This window comes from Ahaetulla prasina, chromosome 7, assembly GCF_028640845.1.
Source record: "Ahaetulla prasina isolate Xishuangbanna chromosome 7, ASM2864084v1, whole genome shotgun sequence".
Classification (NCBI taxonomy): Eukaryota; Metazoa; Chordata; class Lepidosauria; order Squamata; family Colubridae; genus Ahaetulla; species Ahaetulla prasina.
The window spans coordinates 4343533-4366553 of NC_080545.1; the positions used below are offsets into that span (position 1 = coordinate 4343533).

A 23021-nucleotide genomic window follows, 5' to 3' on the forward strand; every position below is an offset into this window, starting at 1 on the left:
GAACTTTTTTATTTTTATTTTATTTGCATTTATATCCCGCCCTTCTCCGAAGACTCAGGGCGGCTTACACTATGTCAGGCAATAGTCTTCATCCATTTTGTATACTATATACAAAGTCAACTTATTGCCCCCCCAACAATCTGGGTCCTCATTTTACCTACCTTATAAAGGATGGAAGGCTGAGTCAACCTTGGGCCTGGTGGGACTTGAACCTGCAATATTGCAAGCAGTTGCTGTTAATAACAGGCTGCATTAGCCTGTTGAGCCACCAGAGGCCCATTCCAACTTGAATTCAGGATGTCCTGAACAAACACGCAAAAAATATCCCCAACCAGATACAGGTAGTCCTTGGTTACAATTGAGCTCCAGATTTCCGTTGCTAAGCGAGACATCTATTAAGTGAGTTCCGCCCCATTTTAAGACGTTTCTCGCCACCGTTGTTAAGGGAATCGCTGCGGTTGTTAAGTCAGTCACACGGTCGCTCGGTGAATCTGGCTTCCCCCTTGACTTTGCCGGTCAGAAGGTCACAAAAGGAGATCACGTGAGCATTCCGGGACATTTCAACTGTCATAAGTACAAGTCAGTTTCCAAGCGTCTGACTTTGGATCACATGACCATAGGAACGCTGGAACAGTCATAAGTGTGAGAAACGGTCATAAGTCACTCATTTCAGTGCTGTTTTAAGTTACATCGACACTGAACAAAGGTGGCTTATGACCGTTTCTCACACTTACGACTGTTGCAAAATCTCCGTGGTCACAAATGATCCAACTTCAGATTCATATTTATGACAGTCGTAGCGTCCCGGGGTCACGTGATCCCCTTTTGCGACCTTCTGACCTAGCAGAATCCATGAAGAAACCAGATTCACTTAAAAAACTCTGTTGCTAACTTAACAACCTCACTGATTTAGACAAAATTCACTTAACCACTGTCTTGCTTAGCAGCAGAAAGGTTGAGGGGGGGAGTCAATTGTGGTCTTAAGTCAAGGACTACCTGTATATGATGATTTTACTCTTGCCAGCAATTTTCCCTGCTCTATGATTATTTTCTCTTTGTTGCTTTGTGTGTTATGCCCATACGGAGAAATAGATGGGAAATATGAGAGAAGAACAAAACAAATGGAACGATAATTACGTGTTCAGGAAATGTGACTTAAATCCGTTTGTAATAAACCCTGAATCCAATGCATTTGTTTCTCACTTCTTCATGCACTATGAAATTACGTTTTTAATGTTCACGGGGCCCTTTCAGGAGTGACATTAAAATGGCTTCTATTCCTAAGAACTCTGGCTAATGATTTTGACTAATGCATGGTTATATCAGTTTACATGTGACGTCTGCTTTCTGTGGGGATCCCGGGATTAGCCGCCGGACTATTGAAAGATTAGAAAACGTCGCTTCCCTTGTTATCCATGATCGTCAGGTCTGCAGGAGGCGGCCGAAGGGTTTTAACACCTTATTTCTCTTCTTCTCTTTTCTTTGTAGCGTCTTGCTGAAGCAGCAGAAAAATTCCAGAAAGAACATCAGTGGCAGGATGAATTTGCGGTGAGCTCATATTTTTATTTTACTGATTTTCCCGTGTGGGGTGTTTTTTTCCCCCCTTCAAATTTCCTAAAATTCCTTGTGTGTACAATCACTTGTGGCCAATGAAGAATTCTATCCTATCCTTCCCTGAATTCTATTCTGTTCTGAATTCTATCCTATCCTATCCTATCCTATCCTATCCTATCCTATCGTATTCTGAATTCTATTCTGAATTCTATTCTGTTCTGAATTCTATCCTATCCTATCCTATCCTATCCTATCCTATCCTATCCTATCCTATCCTATCCTATCCTATCCTATTCTGAATTCTATTCTGAATTCTATTCTGTTCTGAATTCTATCCTATCCTATCCCATCCCATCCCTTCCCATCCCCTCCCATCCCATCCCATCCCTTCCCATCCCATCCTATTCTGAATTCTATTCTATTCTGTTCTGAATTCTATCCCATCCTATCCTATCCTATCCATCCCATCCTATCCCATCCCATCCCATCCCATCCCATCCCATCCTATCCTGTCCTATCCTACCTACCCTATTCTGAATTCTATTCTGTTCTGAATCCTATCCTATTCTGAATTCTATTCTGTTCTGAATTCTATCCCATCCCATCCTATCCCATCCTATCCCATCCTATCCCATCCCATCCTATCCTATCCATCCCATCCCATCCTATTCTGAATTCTATTCTGAATTCTATTCTGTTCTGAATTCTATCCCATCCATCCCATCCTATCCCATCCTATCCTATCCCATCCCATCCCATCCCATCCCATCCCATCCCATCCCATCCTATCCTATCCTATCCTATTCTGAATTCTATTCTGAATTCTATTCTGTTCTGAATTCTATCCTATCCTATCCTATCCTATCCTATCCTATCCTATCCTATCCTATCCTATCCTATCCTATCGTATTTTGAATTCTATTCTGTATTCTATTCTGAATTCTATTCTGTTCTGAATTTATCCTATCCTATCCTATCCTATCCTATCCTATCCTATCCTATCCTATCCTATCCTATCCTATCCTATCCTATCCTATCCTATCCTATCCTATCCTATCGTATTCTGAATTCTATTCTGTTCTGAATTCTATCCTATCCTATCCTATCCTATCCTATCCTATCCTATCCTATCCTATCCTATCCTATCCTATCCTATCCTATCCTATCCTATCCTATCCTATCCTATCCTATCCTATCCTATCCTATCCTATCCTATCCTATCCTATCCTACCCTACCCTACCCTACCCTACCCTATTCTGAATTCTATTCTGTTCTGAATCCTATCCTATGCTATTTTATCCTATCCTATCCTATCCTATCCTATCCTATCCTATCCTATCCTATCCTATCCTATCCTATCCTATCCTATCCTATCCTATCCTATCCTATTCTGAATTCTATTCTGAATTCTATTCTGTTCTGAATTCTATCCTATCCTATCCTATCCTATCCTATCCTATCCTATCCTATCCTATCCTATCCCATCCATCCTATCCTGTCCCATCCTATCCTATCCCATCCCATCCCATCCCATCCTATTCTGAATTCTATTCTATTCTGTTTTGAATTCTATCCTATGCTATTTTATCCTATCCTATCCTATCCTATCCTATCCTGTCCTATCCTGTCCTATCCCATCCTGTCCTATCCTGTCCCATCCTATCCTATCCTGTCCTATCCCATCCTACCCTACCCTACCCTACCTACCCTACCTATTCTGAATTCTATTCTGAATTCTATCCCATCCTATCCCATCCTATCCTATCCTATCCTATCCTATCCTATCCTACCCTACCCTACCCTACCCTACCCTATTCTGAATTCTATTCTGTTCTGAATTCTATCCTATGCTATTTTATCCTATCCTATCCTATCCTATCCTATCCTATCCTATCCTACCCTACCCTACCCTACCCTACCCTACCCTACCCTATTCTGAATTCTATTCTGTTCTGAATTCTATCCTATGTTATTTTATCCTATCCTATCCTATCCTATCCTATCCTATCCTATCCTATCCTATCCTATCCTATCCTATCCTACCCTACGTTACTCTACCTTCCCTTCCCTACCCTACTCTAGGTCTTTGAGTTCTGCAGCTGTTATAATGTGAAACCAAGATTGAAGGATGGCTTCAATTAACTGGGTTTTATTGCTTCTGACTAACCAGTTTCTTTAGTCGGCTCCCTAGATTTTCAATTGGGTGAAAGTCTGGGCTATTCCCAGGCCATTTCCAGGAGTGGAATAGGATTCTCCTGAAACTCAAAAAAAAAAAAAAAAAGTGTTGTTCTTAGCCATCAAACCTCAAAAATAGACTTTCCCCAAAAGGTCTCCACAATTTTGGCCACTACTGTTTGTATATGTATATATAGACCCTATACCAGGGGTGTCAAACTCGATTTCATTGAGGGCCACATCAGGGTTGTGTTTGACCTGGTGGGGGGGCTGGAATGGGCTGGAATGGGCGTGGCCAGTTCAATGTCACTCGTGTTGGGGATGCCTGTGGGGACTCAAGTGCTCCTCCAGCAAAAACAGGCCCCAGAGCTCAGTTTTCAGCTACAACGGTCTCCTGCAACCCGCGTGCGGACCTCCTGAGCTCCGCTTTCGCTGGCAGAGGCACTGCGAGCCAGTCCTTGCTGTTTCCAGCATGGGCCAGATCTAAGCACCCTCCCCAGCTGGATATTCCCCCCGGGCCTTGAGTTTGACACCCCTGCTCTACACCATTTCATTTTAATTGGGCAATCTGTTGATTAAAGGTTTCAATCCAGAAAGCTTTGAAACTCCATCAGCTGGTAAACACACCCCTTCCAGGGGTCGGCTGTTGGGGATTCGCAGCGGTTCGGGAGAACCTCTAAGCTAAGATTCTGTGCAGTTCAGAGAACCCGCAAATCCCACTCCTGGCTGGCCCTGCCCATCCCTCCCCTCCCCTCCCCTCCCCTCCCAGGAGTCCCCACGCGCCCTGTTTTGGATGCAGGTAAGTGTAGGACGTGCACGGAGGCTCAGAGAGGGTGAAAAACGGGCCTACTGGAAGTTCAGGAAGGGCTTCCAGAGCCTGAGGAGGCTGTTTTCGCCCTCCCAGAGGGCCAAGGAAAGCCTTAGGAGCCCAGGGAGGGCAAAAACACACACACACCCCTACGGTGCAGGAGGCCGACTAGACCACGCCCACCCAGCAACCAGGCAGAGAACCGCTTGCTAAAATTTTTGAAGGTGGTAATAAACTCAGTCCGTGGAAAAACAAACTTTATTCCAATAGTTGGGAATTACTTCATTCCCAGCGTCGTTCAACTCAAAGTAAAACAGATGCCTCCCAACACAAAAACAAAGAAGCCACAAAAACAAAGATGTACATGAAGCAGAAGGCGAAGCAGAGGAAGCAGCTACAACGTTGTTTTCCGGCAAAGCTGAAACACCAGTGCTGGTCTGTTTTAAGCCTTATGGGAGGGGCCAATCATCTCTTGGCCTTACTCCCGAGTTGTCCTCTCTGCTTGAGCTGCTCTTGCCTTCTGGCAGCTCTTCTCATGCGTGCATTAGGAACAGGCTCCTCCTGTTCCTCTGCCTCACTACTATCAGTCTCTGGAGGCTCTGGAGTCCGCACCTCACTCCCCAATGGCCCTGGCCTCACCTCAACCTCATCGCTGTCTGACTCCGTTGCCAGCTCTGTAAGCTTCTGACGGACCACAACACCCACCCCTGACTTCTTCTGCTTTTAATGTTTCTCAGTCCTCCCTTCTGAGCGACTTGAGGAACCAACTTGAAATAGCTATTTAAATATGCAGCTCCATCTGGAAGGGAAACAAAAAAAAAATAGCTAGGTAAAAAATAATTAGAGTCTTACACAGCGATGTCAAGAGGTCTTTGGAGGGGTTTATGAAAACCGGGACAGGATAGCCACCCCTTTCTCTTTAACAATGCCTCTTCTTCGTTAAGAGTTCGCTAAAGTACCTGCCGGATGCTAATTAATTCGGTGCCGACGCCGCATTTTGTTTTTAATAAGACGATGTTGATCGAGAACCCAATTTTTTTTAAAAAAAATTTAATCTGATTAATTGGGGTTTTAAATTTTTAATAATTTATAGGGGGTAATTGTGTTTTAGTCTTGGCCAATTGAATGAGTTTTTTAAGGGTTGTTTTAATATTGTCTGTTTTTCTGTATTTTAACTGGCTGTTCACCACCCTGAGTCCTTCGGGAGAAGGGCGGTCTATAAATTAAAATATTATTATTATTATTATTATTATTATTATTATTATTATTGTTGTTGTTGTTGTTGTTGTTGTTGTTGTTGTTGTTGTTATTATAACAGAAATGCTCCATTACTCTTGAAAAGGATAATGCCGCTTGTTGGTTTTCTTTCCAGCGGTATTTAAATAGAATAGAATAGAATTAGAATTATTATTATTATTATTATTATTATTATTATTATTATTATTATTGTTGTTGTTGTTATTATAACAGAAATGCTCCATTACTCTTGAAAAGGATAATGCCGCTTGTTGGTTTTCTTTCCAGCGGTATTTAAATGGCAATAATAATAATAATAATAATAATAATAATAATAATAATAATAATAATAATAATAATAATAATAATAATAATAATAATAATAATAATAATGAAATAGCGCCTCTTTAGAAGCTGTCCCACTTCTAATTATTTTCAAGATCAATATGCAGAAGCAATCTGGGGAAGCTGTTCCGTTGCATTTTTTTTTTCCCTAGGGAAAACTACCTCATCAAATATGAAGGATAGGCAACGTAGATATTTATCCGTCTTGCAAATCTGGGCTATAAAACTCCAGGCGTTGAATCTCCTTGCTGCCCCCTAGGGACGATATGCAGCTTTGCAATTCAGATCTGGAAACCCTCGCTTATAAGAAGTGAAGGATGTTCCCGACTTACAACAGTTCGTTTAGTGACCAAAGTTCAAAGTTACAATGGCGCTGGGAAAAAAAAAGTGACCCAGGACCATTTTTCACACTTACAACATGGCGTGGCATCCCCTTGGCGACAGATGTTGGGGCATCTCCTTGGCAACGGACTCATACTTACGACCGTTGCTGGGTCCCAAGGTCATGTGATCAACTTTTGCCACCATTTGACAAATGGGGAAGCCAGATTCACTTAACAGCCGGGTTACTAACTTCTCAACTGCAGTGATTCACTTAACAACGGTGGCAAGGAAGGTTGTACAATGGGGCTCACTGAACCAGTGTCTCACTTAACAATGGAAACGGCTCCAATTTTGGTTGCAAATCGAGCGCTACTTGTAAGTTCGAGTGCCGTTGTAACTTGGAACCGTCACTAAAGGAACCGTTGCTGGTCAAGAACTACCCATATAGAATGTCTCAATGCCATCAGCAGTTATGGGTATGATGCAGTGTCATTTTTCGGATCAAATGTCTCACAAGTGATTTTGAGAGAAGAGGTTAACAGTATTTTTTTTTATTTGCATTTATATCCCGCCCTTCTCCAAAGACTCAGGGCGGCCTTACACTATGTCAAGCAATAATCTTCATCGTATTTGTATATTTATATACAAAGTCAACTTATTGCCCCCAACAATCTAGGTCCTCATTTTACCTACCTTATAAAGGATGGAAGGCTGAGTCAACCTTGGGCCTGGTGGGACTAGAACCTGCAGTAATTGCAAGCAGCTGCTGTTAATAACAGACTGTCTTACCAGTCTGAGCCACAGAGGCCCCTGTGTATAACCGAGTTGGAAGGGACCTTGGAGGTCATCTAGTTCAACCCCCTGCACATGCAGGAGACCTGGACTATCGGATTTGAACCGCTGATCTTTCTGATCGACAAGCTCAGTGTCTTTTTGCCACCACCGGGTTGAAGGGTTTAAATGATGCTTGTTCCAGATTATCGTCTTTTCTCCAGAGAAATGTTAAAAAGAAAAAAAAAAGATTACAGCCTCATTTAAAGACGTCATAAGTAACGACGACAAAATTCCACCAGCAATGGTTCAGCCCCACTTCAAATTTGGGGCATTTCTCTTTCATAATATTGAGGCCTTCCCTGCGAGGAGAAATGAAATCTTTCTGGATTTTTTTCCCCCGTTCTCTCTTTCTTCCTCTTCTCTTTACAAACCGTGAAGTATCCAATTAGCTTTGCTCCTTTTCCCACTTCAAACAGGGAACTGGACATTTTTCCCCACACTCCTACTAATTGGGTATCATACCACTGGAAAAGAAACCAAAAAATAATAATAATAATAACACGAGAGTAAAAAAAAGCAGAATTAGCTCCGTCTTTCTGGTGCCAAGAATATTTTTTTTTTTGGTTTTCCTTTCCCCCCGATATGGAGACGTTTCAATCCAACCGGCAGGCCCCTTCGACGTAAGAGGGACGACACCAACCTGGGAAAACGGTTAACCTAGTTTATTCATCCTCCACCATCTGATGTATCCTCCTGCTTTTAGCTTGCAAGTTTGGATAGCTCTGAAAAAGCCAGCGTGTTCTTAAAACAAATGTGGCCACTTGCAATAATGAGCTGTTTTGCTGGCAAAGAGACAGGTAGAATTTCACCGCTTAAACCTCCCTGTTGCTTGCAGTTTCATAAAGTCCGTCAACGCGCCATGATTAAAACCCATATTTTCTTCCAAACTGCCTTTCATATTCTCACTGCATGGGCTGTTTCCATCCTGCAAAGCTTTTTAAGGTTCTGTTTTCACAGAAGCCAATTTAGAATAGAATAGAGCTGGAAGGGACCTTGGAGGTCTTCTAGTCCGGCCCCCTGCTCAAGCCCCCTATTTCTATTTCAGACAAGTGGCTGTCCAGTCTTCTTCTTGAAAACCTCCATTATTAATGGGAGCACCCACAACTTCTGGTGGCAAGCCGTTCCACTGGTTAATTGCCCTCACTGTTAGGAACTTTCTCCTTAATTCCAGGCTGCTTCTCCCCTTGAGTAGAAATAGTCTACCTGGAATAACTTTTCAAAACTGACTGAATTTTGAAAAGTTTGAAAATTTGTCTCCTGTGACATTTTTCTGCCTTATTCTGAGGATTCTTGGCCAACAGAGGCATGTTAGCTGCTCCTAAAGGGCCAAAATTATGATAAGTATTATCAACATGTGCATACAAACATACCAACATAGATATACAGGTAGTGTGTGTATGTATGTGTGTCTCTCTCTGTGTGTAAATATCCATCAAAACATATTTGTTTAGCCATCACTCTGCTAAACAAATAATTCCCTCAACACTGTCAAACTATTTACTAAATCTACACTACTATTACTATTAATCTTCTCATCATTCCCATCACCCAACTCCTTCCACTTATGACCAGTGATGGGATTCAGCCAGTTCGCATCACTTCGAGAGAACCGGTTGTTAACTTTCTGAGCAGTTTGGCAAACTGGTTGTTGGAAGAAATCATTAGGGCAGAGAACCGGTTGTTAAATTACTTGAATCCCACCACTGCTTATGACCGTATGACTGTAACCGTGTTGCTTGTATCCTTACGATTTATATTGATATCGATTGTTTCCTGATTACTTATTTGTACCCTATGACTATCATTAAGTGTTCTACCTTATGATTTTTGATGAAGGTATCTTTCCTTTTATGTACACCGAGAGCGTATGCACCAAAGACAAATTCCTTGTGTGTCCAATCACACTTGGCCAATAAAAAATTCTATTCTGTTCTGTTCTGTTCTGTTGTTCTGTTTTTTCTATTCTATTCTATTCTATTCTATTCTATTCTATTCTATTCTATTCTATTCTATTCTATTCTATTCTATTCATCTTTTCTTTTATGTACACTGAGAGCATATGCACCAAGACAAATTCCTTGTGTGTCCAATCACACTTGGCCAATAAAAAATTCTATTCTATTCTATTCTATTCTATTCTATTCTGTTTTGTTCTGTTCTGTTCTGTTCTATTCTATTCTATTCTATTCTATTCTATTCTATTCTATTCTATTCATCTTTTCTTTTATGTACACTGAGAGCATATGCACCAAGACAAATTCCTTGTGTGTCCAATCACACTTGGCCAATAAAAAATTCTGTTCTGTTCTGTTCTGTTGTTCTGTTTTTTCTATTCTATTCTATTCTATTCTATTCTATATATACAGGTAATGTCTGTTTCTTGTTTTACAAATATACCTGGAACTCGTATTTTTAGAATAGTTTGTAATACATACATACATACATATACACACACACACACACACATAATTTCTTTTTTTAATTCACACACACACACACACACACACACACACACACGAATTAAAAAAAGAAATTCCAGCGAGGTTGTTTTTTTTTTTACACTAAAGTGACCCCCTCTGGGTAGAAAACCAGCAATTAAATTAGGGTGCCATGGGTTTTGTTTTTTTGTTTTTTGCTTCTTTAATACCAACAATTTTATATCTCACGTTTCCCCTTCCCAATAATTTTTATGATTCTCGAGAGCTTGTGTAACATACAACTCATAATATATGCAAATAAAGTCCATTTCAATTGACTTTCTGTTAAAATCCGGGAAAGGAAAGGGAATTACGATCCGGCTCGTAATAAAAGCTGCCACCTTTTTAATTTGAATGTACATTTAACAAGATCTTCTCATTGCATCGCATTCTTAAGTCACCCTCTTTAGCAATTATCCAGTTCGCCCCAGCCTTAAATTATACATGGAAGCATTAAAAAGCTATTACAACTTTATTATATCAAGCGCTATTAAAACGAAAGTAAAATTGTGTTTGAGAGATGCGCATTCTTTATCGCAGATTATTGCATTCTTGCAAGTTGGGATTTCTCCTCTTAGTGGGATACGCAACCGCAACTTATGTAGCATTTGTGAAGTTTTGAATGGGTTTTGAGTGTAGGAATTCTGAACAGTGGTGGGTTTCAAAATTTTTTATTACCGGTTCTGTGGGCGTGGCTTGGTGGGCTTGGTGGGCGTGGCTTGGTGGGCATGGCTAGTGGGCGTGGCAGGGGAAGGATACTGCAAAATCTCCATTCCCACCCCACTCCAGGGGAAGGTTACTGCAAAATCTCCATTCCCTCCAGATCAGCTGGGACTTGGGAGGCAGAGAATAAATGGTTTAACTAGGCAAACATTCTCACGGCGAAACCAGAGTTGGTTTTGTTTCTTCAGTACCAATACGGTGTACCCAATAAAGTTTTACTTTTGGGAATTCAAATCTCCTGTGAGAGTGTTGGACAGTTGACACCAGGATTCGCATTAATTCCATAGCCTAGGATTTTATACTCCTTCATAGCTAGTCCTTGACTTACGACCACAACTGAGCACCTGATTTCCGTTGCTAAGCAAGGCACCCTTTTTTTACCACCTTTCCTTCCACACCCGTTAAGCAAATCATCTGGTTTCATTAAGCGAATCTGGCTCCCCCCCCCACACTGAATTTGCATCTCTGAAGCCCCCACCCAGCTGTTGTGCCTCGCCCGCCCTCCTCTCCTCAGCCGGACCTCTCCCATCTCCTGCTGTCTGAGCCAGAGACTGATAGTGAAGAAGAATGGCCTGGCATGCCTCTAGCCCCCAGCCCTGGCACCATGCCCGGACAGACTGAGAAACAAACCTCCCTACAGCGTGTGAGCACGAAGCCAGCCACGAATTAGAATTGCCGGTAGCTGAGCAGGAGGACGAAAAGTGGACAGATCCCCGCTTCCGGAGAATGGAGAGGCGACGTCAGCAAAAGGAGGGAAGGGGCAGGCCTGGATAAGTGCTGAGTCATGGAGCCATACCCCATGGCCTATATAAAGGATCTGCTTTTTGGGCATTCCTTGAGTCAGGCAAAGTCTCATCTGGTTGCTGAAGTCACACCTTGGATTCCTGCCTGCCCTGAGAACTCTGACAGGAATTTGGCAAAGCTGCAGAGGCTTCGTGGCCACGTTTGATACAGACTTCCCAGACCCGGTCGTCAGAGGAGGAGTGGGACACGACACCAGCACTGAAAAAAAGCGTGGACCGTGTTTTCACACTTACGACCGTTTCAGCATCCCCCGCAGTCACGTGATCAAAATTCAGAGGCAACTGGCATGTACTTACGACGGTTGCAATGTCCCGAGGTCGCGTGATCCCCTTTTGTGACCTTCTTGACCAGCAAAGTCAATAGGGAAGCCAGATTCACTTAACGACCGGGTCCCTGACTTATCAACGGCGGTGATTCACTTAACAGCTGTGGCAAGAAAGGGCATAAAATGGGACAAAACTCACTTAGCAACGGAAATTCTGGGCTGAATTGTGGTCGTAAATCGAGGACTATAGGTAGATCTCTTGAATTTACAGGATTTGTCACTCTTTGTTTGCAGTATCAGTTACATCCTTGGGATTGTCCAAGCTTGCATCCAGCTCCTTGGAAGATATCACTTTTGTGTGTGTGTGTGTGTGAGAGAGAGAGAGAGGGGGGGGATTACTTTCTGGTTGAAGAATTTCCAGTTGAATGGAGCTATTAAAAAAATGAAACCAAACCAACTTGTCCATCTTTCATTGTAGCTACCTTTCCTAATTTTATTTCTTATTAATCTGTGCTATAGTTAATAGTTCTCGGGGAGACGTTTAATAAAGAGACAAGTGAACTCGCCATAAATCAAATAGAAAGCAACAATAAAAAAAAACCACGTTAACAATCAATTGAAGGCGGCAATCAATTAAAAGCAGGGGAGACTAAAACTAACATCGGTGGAGGGGAAAAAAAACCCCCTGAAAAGCTAAAATAGCAGGTGTATCAGAGGTCTAAATAAATTCTAATTATCAGCATCTGGGGGAAGATTCTGGTTCTTTTGTGTCTGCTAATAGGAGTCTGTAGAATGGAATAAGAACTGACCTTCTCCCCTCCAACAACAAGATTTTCATGTGGCTGATGGGTATGGAGCTAATTAGTTCCATCTTCCCTACTGCAGAAATTCCCTTCCTTCCTTCCTTCCTCCCTCCCTCCATTTTCCTCCCTCCCTCCCTCCATCTCTTTTTTCCTTTCTCCCTCCCTCTGTCTCTTTTTCCTTCCTTCCTTCCTTCCTTCCTTCCTTCCTTCCTTCCTTCCTTCCTTCCTTCCTTCCTTCCTCCATTTTCTTCCCTCCCTTCCTCCCTCTTTTTTCCTCCCTCCCTCCCTCCCTCCTTCCCTCCCTCCCTCCCTCCATTTTCAATTTATTTATTTATTTATTTATTTATTACATTTGTATACCACCCTTCTCCCAAAGGACTCAGGGAGGTTCACAGCCAGTTAAAAAGTACAATAAATACAAATTAAAAACAGACTAAAATTTATATAATTAATGGCCGGAATATTAAAAACTAAACAATATAAAACTAAAACCCCATTTAAAATTACTTATTCAGGCTAGCCCAGCTCGATGAAATAAAAGAGTCTTCAGCTCATGGCGGAAAGTCCAAAGGTCGGGGATATTCCTCCCTCCCTCCCTTTTTCCTTCCTTCCTTCCTTCCTTCCTCCCTTCCTCCCTCCCTCCCTCCCTCCATTTTCTTCCCTCCTTTCCTCCATCTCTTTTTTCCCTTCCTTCCTCCCTCTTTTTTCCTCCCTCCCTCCTTCCCCCCATTTTTAATATTCCTCCCTCCCTCCCTCCATCTCTTTTTCCTGCCTTCCTTCCTTCCTTCCTTCCTTCCTTCCTTCCTTCCTTCCTTCCTTCCTTCCTTCCCTCCCTCCCTCCCTCCCTCCCTTCCTTTTCCTCCCTTCCTCCCTCCATCTCTTTTTTCCTTTCTTCCTCCTTCCCTCCATCTCTTTTTCCTTCCTTCCTTCCTTCCTTCCTTCCTTCCTTCCTTCCTTCCTTCCTTCCTTCCTTCCTCCCTCCCTCCCTCCCTCCCTCCTCCTCCTTCCTTCCTTTTCTTCCCTCCCTTCCTCCATCTCTTTTTTCTTCCTTCCTTCCTTCCTTCCTTCCTTCCTTCCTTCCTTCCTTCCTTCCTTCCTTCCTTCCTTCCTTCCTTCCCTCCCTCCCTCCCTCTCTCTTTTTTCCTCCCTCTCTCTTTTTTCCTCCCTCCCTCCCTCCCTCCCTCCCTCATAATAAATGAGATTATTACAATCCTCTGTACAACCTGAATTTACCATAAGATGTGGAGAGAAATATTCAGGGGATTATTCTTATTATTAATCCAGTTAATCCTTGGATTAAGAGTGAGTGGACATGCTTTTGAGAGAAGCCTACCAAGGTTTAATTCAATAGAAAGCATGGGACCTTTTATGAGCTTCCATTCATTAAAAACTTCCGTATTTAAAGTCCTAATATTTGTAGACTCTCTCATTTTATCCTGTTAATTTACATGGGAGTGATGTGCGGACTCTGGAGCCTTCAGACGCCAACTGTAGTGAGGCAGAGGAACAGGAGGAGCCTGTTCCTAATGCATGCATGAGAAGAGCCGCCAGAAGGCAAGAGCAGCTAAAGCAAAGAGGATGACTCAGGAGTAAGGCCAAGAGATGATTGGCCCCTCCCATAAGGCTTAAAAGACCAGCAATGGCGTTTGGACTCTTTGCCGGAAAACAACGTTTATAGCCTTGTCTTGCTGCATTTATTTCTTGTCGGCGTCTTCTGCTTTTGAACTTTTGCCAAGAAAAGCCTTTGGCAGTTTGCCTAATTAGACCAAGGTTGATGAAAAGACTGAAGTATTGTGTTATGAAGAATTTGCTTTGATTTAGTTTGGACAATGCTGAGAATGAGTTAATTCTCAGCTGTTCTAATAAAGTCTGTTTGTTTTTGGGCTGACTGAGTTTACTGCTACTACTTGGGCCTGGGTCACAACAGTTACAATGGTCATCAATTTAAAACATTTGATTCAAAGGGAGCACGGCCATTAACGCAGCTCATCTTGATAATTCTCTTCTAATAGTAGATTTCTTTTTTTGTGTGTGTCACGAATCTAATCACGGGAAATAGATTTCCAGCTGACCTTTTTGGTACCTATGGATTGCGTTAAGATAAATAAATAACATCACAAAGCAGAGCCTTGATAGATGATATCATCGAGATGTCAATTCTCTTTTCAACCGACGTGCAGAAACTCAGAATTGGCAGCTTAAATTGGTGCCAAAGAGAAAGGAGATGCTTCGAGTTTGACAGGGTTCTTGTCATCTTCATTTTCCTTTTAACAATGGCAAACTGCTTTATTGGCTATCTGAGGTTTTGTGTTTTGGGGGAAATTACTGTGTTTTCTTCATATCTTGTCAATCTTGGCCTCGGTTTGAGAGTCGGTTCTAATTTGAGCAGCAATCTGGAAGGGTGTTATTACACCTTTCTCCTGTTCCACATAAAAACATTAATTAAAAATAAAAATAGAGGTGGCCTGGCCACCTCTTAACATTACAAGACATTCAGGCATAAGTCTTCACCTCTGATCCTTTCACCTTCCCTAGTCCAAAGATTGAAAAATTTCCCAGGATTGGGCGATCGGAATATTACAATCAATCAAAACTTTATTACAATCATAGATCAGTATAAATCAGAATTTTTAGATACTCAGCGGAAATGTAATACCCCAAATGGCCACTAGGTGGCAAAGGGAGGTGGTTTCTTGTATCTCTTTGTTGCCATCTGGTGGTCATGCCAATTTTGGGCTGATGAGATTAACTTGGTTTCGTGTGAATATGTATCCAACGTTTAGCAAGGCTAAAAAAAAAAAAGAAATAAAAACTTTATTGCTATGGTTCCTTCGGCAAGCCCCCTGCCAAGTTGCAAATTGCTTTTTGGAGTTGGACTCACCAGATTGCGGAAAAAGATCAATGTACTGCTAATTAGGTTGAGCTTCTACAATTGCCCCACCCCCCACCTTGTATTGGCAAACAGTAAGCTCTGGTTTACCAAACTCTAATTGGCCGAAAGTGAAAGTGATGAGAAACAAAAGAAATCCGGGGCATTGGACGGAAACAGGGCATGAATTCACTTACGGTCTTTAGGAAGCATCGTACATTTTATTTTGAGCGACGCAAGCTTGCATTATCCCTTCTGCGAGCAATGTTTGCAAATGAGATTTGAAGCACGGCAAATGAACGTTATTTGAAACTTCCCGTACAGTCATTAACTATCAGTTTAATATAGGAAATTATATCAGCGGTTTGTTTGCATCTAGTTCATGGATTACTCCTCTCCTAGCTCCCGATCGCTTTACATAGATTTTAAGCGGTAATTATTATTATTTTTTTGATGAGTGTACAGCCTTAAAAAAAAATAAAAATAAAAATTAGCGAGCCCGTCACGGTCTCGTTAAAGTAATCGGAAATAGATAGCTAGAGCATTCCTTTCTGAATCAAATTCATTATTCATGCTTAGTTTGAGTTCAATTATATTACTTATTTTTAATGAAGTTTGTTTATACGTGTGCAAAGGATTTGGCCAAGATCCAAATTCTCTGGCAGATTAAGGGATTTGAGCTGTGACCCACCTGCCCTGACTCAAAACCATCTGGCCTCCATTTGTCATTTTGGAGGACAACCATCTCCCTCCCTCCCCCCCCTCTCTCTCTCACACACACACACTGTATTTTTTTCAACAAACTTTGAGTCTCCTGTGTAAAATGACCTGGGGAAAGGAGAAGGGGGTCATTGAACTGTATCCCCAGTTCAGAGGGACCCTGAATTGCTCAAATTATATCAATATTGCCCCAATTATATCAATAGGAAGAGGAAGAAATATGGAGTATGATCCCTGCCTTGAGGTATTGTGGTCTGCCAGCAGTCTACGGAGCTGGCAACGACTGCTGGCAATGGAGTCGGACAGCGATGAGGCAGAGATGGGGCCAGGGCCATTCGGGGAGTGAGGTGCGGACTCCGGAGCCTCCAGAGACTGATAGTAGTGAGGCAGAGGAACAGGAGGAGCCTGTTCCTAATGCACACATGAGAAGAGCTGACAGAAGGCAAGAGCAGCTCAAGCAGAGAGGACAACTCGGGAGTAGGGCCAAGAGATGATTGGCCCCTCCCAGAAGGCTTAAAAAAGACCAGCAATGGCATTTGGGCTTTGCCGGAAAACAACTGATGTCTGACTCCAAAGGCAGCTGATAACTGGCATTCGGCCCTGGCCCCATCTCTGTCTCTGACGCAGAGCCCTCGTCCGAGCTTCTCCCAGACTCCAGGACTGGCCCATGTTCCTCCCCAACCTCTTCACCGTCCGAATCTGCTGCCAGCTCAGCTGGCCGGACCACAACTAGAAGGTCTTTAGCATTCCTCCACCGGTGGACTGTGTTCTCTGCATATCTCGAAAGGGGATTTTGTAAGCGCCTGTCAAACTGCGTGTCTCCATTCTTGTGGAGCTGGTGATGTCAAGGGCATTTATTGATTATGGCCTTTGAGGCCCCAATTACGGTGAGATGATTGGTGGGAGCGAAACTCCAGGCTCAGCGCAGTTGCGTTTCCAGCTGTTGCTTTCATCCTGCTGTCATTTAAACTTGGAAGGAAATGCTCAGGTGCTTAGCTGTAGCTTTGGGCTTTATTTGGTTTTTAATCTTCTCCCCTGCTCTTTTGATTATTTCATTTTATAACTTTACTATTTGGAAGAATTTGAGGGTTGTTTTCAAAGCATCAGCCAGAAGGAAGGAAGAAGGGCCGGGGCTGACATGATAGCGCTATTCTGGTATTTGAGGGGCTGCCACAAAGAAGAGGAAGGGTCAAACATTCTCCAAACTCCAAACTATCCTCCTCTTCCTCCTGCCTTCTGGCACTGATGAAGTTACCTAGCTGGGTAATGAAACATCCATAAGAAAACCACCAAGCAAGCTCAAAGAGCACCAAAACCCCCCACAGTCGTCGTCATCCTCCTCCTCCTCCTCCTCCTCCTCCTCCTCCTCCTCCTCCTCCTCCTCCTCCTCCTCCTCCTCCTCCTCCTCCTCCTCCTCCCTTCTAGCACTGATGATGTTACCTAGCTGGGTAATGAAACATCTGCAAGAAAACCACCAAGCTCAGAGAGCATCAAAGACCCACATTACCCCTCCTCCTCCTCCTCCTCCTCCTCCTTGTACTGATGGTGTTATATAGTTTGGGTAATGAAACATCTGCAACAAAACAGCCAACCTCGGAGAACACAGTTCTCCGCATTTCAATCCCGAGCTACAAATATTCTCCTTTATTGGTAATATAATTTGTTCCCAAGTAAATATATAGATTATGTCAATCAATTTTCTAAACCCTTTAGAGTTTTATCTGAGATTTCAGAATTGTACTTTAGAATAGAATAGAATAGAATTTTTATTGGCCAAGTGTGATTGGACACACAAGGAATTTGTCTTTGGTGCATATGCTCTCAGTGTACATAAAAGGAAAAAAAATAGCTTCATCAAAGGTACAACATTTACAACACAAATGATGGTCATAGGTTGCAATTTAACCCTTAATGATAGCAACAAAAAGTTACAGTTTTAAAGTGCAGAATTGTACTTTAAAGGAGCATTCAACTGATTCTCAATGGATGGCTTATTGGTTGCTCATCAATGTATTTGACATCCATCCAAACCAGGGATTTTTCACGGCTGCCTCTTCCCTAACCTTACAGCACTCGCCTATTCTTGCTGCCCTTGTTAAATTGTTCTCATACGTTCATTTTCTCCTTAAACTACAGCACAGCATAATTTAGTAGCCGATGTTGAGAAGTTAATAATAAATGGTGAGGCCAGGTAAGCAAAAAAAAGAAAATTGCTTGTCATGCATATTCATATGCCGTTTAAAGGGAACCGTTGCTGAGAAATGAAAAAGTTGCAATTCATTGCAAAGTTCAGGAGCAATTTTTTTTTTTACTACTTCTTTGGACTGTTAATATTTAAAGATTCACTCTACTTCTTTTTTTTTTTCCCCTCCTTCTTTTCTCTGCAGACGAATGATATTGTCTACTACAATGCAAAAGAAGACCTGAATGATGTAAGTAACTCTGAAAAAGCTCGAATCCTCTTAACAAGTATCATTTTCATTGGGGTCCTTGGCAGGGGTGAAATGCTCCCGGTTCGGACCGAATCGCCTGATCCGGTAGTGATGGTGGCGGGTGGTTCGGAGAACTGGTAGCAAAAATCCCTGCCCCCCCCCATTCCCAGCTGAGCCGCAAAAACATCAGAGGGTTTTTTTTCTTTTAAAAGCATTTTTTCTTCGGCCGAAAAAAATGCTTTTAAAAGTAAAAAAAAACAAAACCTCTGATGATTGCGCGGCTCAGCTGGGATCGTCAGAGCCTTTTAAAAGCATTTTTTCTACAACCTCTTCAGCCAAAGAGGCTGTAAATGCTTTTAAAAGGCTCTGGCGATCCCAGCTGAGTTGCCTGATCGTCAGAAGCTTTTTTTTTCTTTTAAAGGCAAAAAAAATAATAATTTTTTTTTAAAAAAACAAAAGCCTCTGATGATCAGGCAACTCAGCTGGGATCGTCAGAGGAGCCTTTTAAAAGCATTTTTCTACAAAGAGCACCAAAAACCCCCACAGTCCTCCTCCTCCTCCAGCTGAAGAGGTTGTAGAAAAAATGCTTTTAAAAGTTTTTTTAAAAAGTTGGCCACGCCCACCCAGTCACATTATCCACCACCACCAAGCCACACCCACAGAACCGGTAGTAACAAATTTTACATTTCGCCCCCGGTCCTTGGTGCTCTCTGAGCATCTTGGTGGGTAGACATTTCATCACCAAACTATGGAACATCATCAGTACACACTCCACTCCCTTCTAGCAGTGATGATGTTACTTAGATTGAGTATTGAAACATTTGCAAGAAAACCATCAAGCTCAGAGAGCACCAAAAACCCCACACTTCAATTTTTAGCCACAAATATCCTCTTTTATCACGACTATCATTTTCATTGTACTTTTTTTCGGAGAGGCTACCAAAAAAGAGAGAGAGAGAAAATGACTCAACAGAGACCTATCAAAATGCTCTTTGAAAACAGATTTAAAGTTATGTTGCATGTGTCACGGTAAAGGTAAAGGTTCCCCTCGCACATACGTGCTAGTCGTTCCCGACTCTAGGGGGTGGTGGTCATCTCAGTTTCAAAGCCGAGGAGCCAGCGCTGTCCGAAGACATCTCCATGGTCACATGGCCGGCATGATTCAACGCCAAAGGCGCCCGGAACGCTGTTCCCTTCCCACCAAAGGAGGTCCCTATTTTTCTACTCGCATTTTTACCTGCTTTCGAACTGCTAGGTTGGCAGAAGCTGGGACAAGTCACGGGAGCTCCAACCCCATTACGCGGCACTAGGGATTCGAACCACTGAACTGCCGACCTTTCGATCAACAAGCTCAGTGTCTTACCCACTGAGCCACTGCATCCCCCATGTGACACGGTAGAGGAGCACAATGGCTCGTGTGGGTTAGGCTGCTGGGTTAGCAAGCCCGCGTTTGAGACCTGAGTGCTCTGGGATGAGTTCCCGTCCTTTGCTCCAGCTCGTGACATGGGAACAGGATCGCAGACCCCAACTGGGTGTCCCCCAGGCAACGGTGATGTCACTGCCTAATCCTTTCAGTCCGGAAGCGTCTCAATGCTTGGTGACATGAATGCGATGCGATGAGACACAGTCACAATGCAACAATTTCCTAGCATAATGTCTTGAAAGCTTCGCATTTCATGGTTTATAGCTTTTAGGAGCTCTTGAACAAAGCCAGGATCTTCAGAGGGTAGTTGAGAAATAAATAGATATTCTCCAGCAGCCTATAAGCCTGGAAAAATAAATAAATTTCAGAAAATAAACACGGCGTGTCGCGAAGGATATCTGTGTTTGGGGTAGTTTCTTTCTTGTTAAATTTGGAACGAGCTGTTGGCTTCTGAACTGCTCCAGTGGGACCCGTTCTTTTAATATTGAAGAGTGGGTTAAATTTTTAATTATGCAAATAAATAGGTTCCAGTGTGAACCAGACTTCCTGCGAGTGCACTGTCTCATCGTTTGGTTGACCCGCAAGGGGAAAGTTTTGCAAAACCAAACACAAAGGAACACAACAGATTATTATTATTATTATTATTTTTGTAGAGTGTTAATACTCATCCAGATGTAATTAGGGGGTATGTAAAATGCCTTGTTGGAGAATGCTCTGACCTGAATGTTCAAAGAGGCTGATTACCAAGTTAGAACATGTTACTATGGGTAGGTTTGCACAAATGTAGAAGGAAGTCAATGTAACTGGTAGTTAGAAAGGTTTATAGTCTTTAAAATACACACACACAAAAAAAAACCCCCAACAACAACCTCAAAACCCAACCCTGTAGCTTTGTTTCATATGTGTTATACGCCAGGGGTCTCCAACCTTGGCAACTTTGAGCCTGGTGATTTCAACTCCCAGAATTCTCCAGCCAGCAAAGCTTGCTGGGGAATTCTGGGAGTTGAAGTCCACCAGGCTCAAAGTTGCCAAGGTTGGAGACCCCTGATATATGCAGTCCTCCAAGTTTAAAACCAATTCTGCATTTTCTTTCTTACACAGAAGAAAAAAAATGTTCATGGGGCTACCATACCCACATCTCCTCCTCCTCCTCCTCCTCCTCCTCCTCCTCCTCCTCCTCCTCCTCCTCCTCCTCCTCCTCCCCCCCCTCCTCCTTCTCCTCTTCTCAAATTCCATTCCCTTTTAGCACTAATGATGTTCCCTAGTTGAGTATAATATCTGCAAGAAAACCACCAAATTCAGAGGCCACCAAGGACCCCACAGTTCTCCTCCTCCTCCTCCTCCTCCTCCTCCTCCTCCTCCTCCCCACAAACTCCCCTCCTTTCTAGCACTAATGATGTTCCTTAGTTGGCCACCAAGGACCCCACAGTTCTCCTTTCCTCCTCCTCCTCCTCTTCCTTCTCCTTCTCCTCCTCTCACAAACTCCTCTCCCTTCTAGCACTAATGATGTTCCTTAGTTGGCCACCAAAGACCCCACAGTTCTCCTTCTCCTTCTCCTCCTTCTTCTCTTTCTGCTCCTCCTCATTTTCCTTCTCCACCACCACCACCTCCTCCTCCTCCTCTCCACAAATTTCCCTCCCTTCTAGCACTAATGACATTCCCTAGTTGGCCACCAAGGTCCCCACAGTTCTCCTTCTCCTTCTCCTCCTCCTCCTTCCGAGCTGCTCAAGTTTTAGAGACTGTCTATTTTATGAGACTTTCTGTCCTCTCTTTTATGAGTTCTTTCCCAATAAGGGAAGGAAAATAACATCTCACTGAAGTTACATCTACACCCAAGGATACCAGAAGCAAAGGATTGGATTGAAATATAGAATAAACAGACTTGGAAGGGACCTTGGAGGTCTTCTAGTCCAACCCCCTGCTTAGGCAGGAAACCCTACATGACTTCAGACAAATGGTTATCCAACCTCTTCTTAAAAACGTCCAGTGTGTTGGTGCATTCACAGCTTCTGGAGGCAAGTTGTTCCACTGATTAATTGTTCTAACTGTTGGAGGTTGTGATGCCAGAAATAGATGGAAACCCTTAGCTGATGACCTCATGTCAAGTTGACCTCACTCTTGTGAAAGCTGCCATGCGTACAACAGTCTGTCCCAGGGATATAGGACTGCGACTCCCAATTATTTAGAGTTTGACTCTGAGATTTTGACAGTTTTTTTGTTTCAAAGTTGGAAATTATTTTCCCTTCCCAATAAAATAGCAGCCTGCTATTTTAAAACACGGCGTAGGCGGATAGACTAATAGCAAAGTTTCTGCAAAAAGTTTTAACTTCGTTTGCACGCAGCCACAAAATGGGATTTCAGATGGATAATGTCTCGGTGGCATTCGACGCTGATGCCAGATAATTAAGGAAGGAGCAAGCAAGAAAGCAAGCCAGATAATTATAGAAATATGAATTACACAGGGTGGACATGGAAAATTAGATGAGATGTAGATGCAGGAAACTTTTTTTTAAAAAAGAACTGTCCGTTGTCGTCTTTTTAATTAATTAACGAGCTCAGTTTTTCATCAGGAGAAAAATAGTGAAGCTTTATGCAAATAAAGCTCAAAAAAGATCATGTGATTTAAACCACTTTCTGGTGTGTGCTATAACAGAATAACAGTGTTAGAAGGGACCTTGGAGGTCTTCTAGTCCAACCCCCTGCATACACAGGAGATCCTATATCATTTCAGACAAATGGCTGTCCAATCTATTCTGAAAAACTTCCAGCTCTTGGAGGCAAGTTGTTCCATTGGTTAATTGTTCTAACTGTCAGGAAATTTCTCCTTAGTTCTAAGTTGCTTCTCTCCTTGATTAGTTTCCATCCGTTGCTTCTTGTCCTGCCTTCAGGTGCTTTGGAGAATAGTTTGACTCCCTCTTCTTTGTGGCAACCCCCGAGATATTGGAAGACTGCTATCATGTCTCCCCTAGTCCTTCTTTTCATTAAACTAGACATACCCAGTTCCTGCAACCGTCCTTCATATGTTTTAGCCTCCAGTCCCCTAATCAACTTGGCTGCTCTTCTCTGCACTTTTTCTAGAGTCTCAACATCTTTTTAAAAATATTTTTATGTGTGGGAAAAGGGACCCTGATGAACATTCCTAATTGTATCATGCATGGTTAGAGTGTTGATATTTTGGAGTTTTAAGAAGAGCGAGACAGAAAGAAAACTGTTGAATGTTGACACAGG

The 23021-nt window shown here is 42.7% G+C and overlaps 1 protein-coding gene across 2 annotated transcripts in view; it reads left to right on the forward strand.

Moving 5' to 3' along the window:
• CACNA2D1 (calcium voltage-gated channel auxiliary subunit alpha2delta 1) overlaps nucleotides 1-23021 on the forward strand; it is a 394047-nt gene that overhangs the window by 205268 nt on the left and 165758 nt on the right. For both annotated transcript variants that reach the window (XM_058189787.1, XM_058189788.1), the window contains exons 4-5: nucleotides 1489-1548; nucleotides 18326-18370. In XM_058189787.1, the coding sequence (XP_058045770.1) occupies nucleotides 1489-1548; nucleotides 18326-18370 (105 nt within the window). The remainder of the gene's footprint in view (nucleotides 1-1488; nucleotides 1549-18325; nucleotides 18371-23021) is intronic.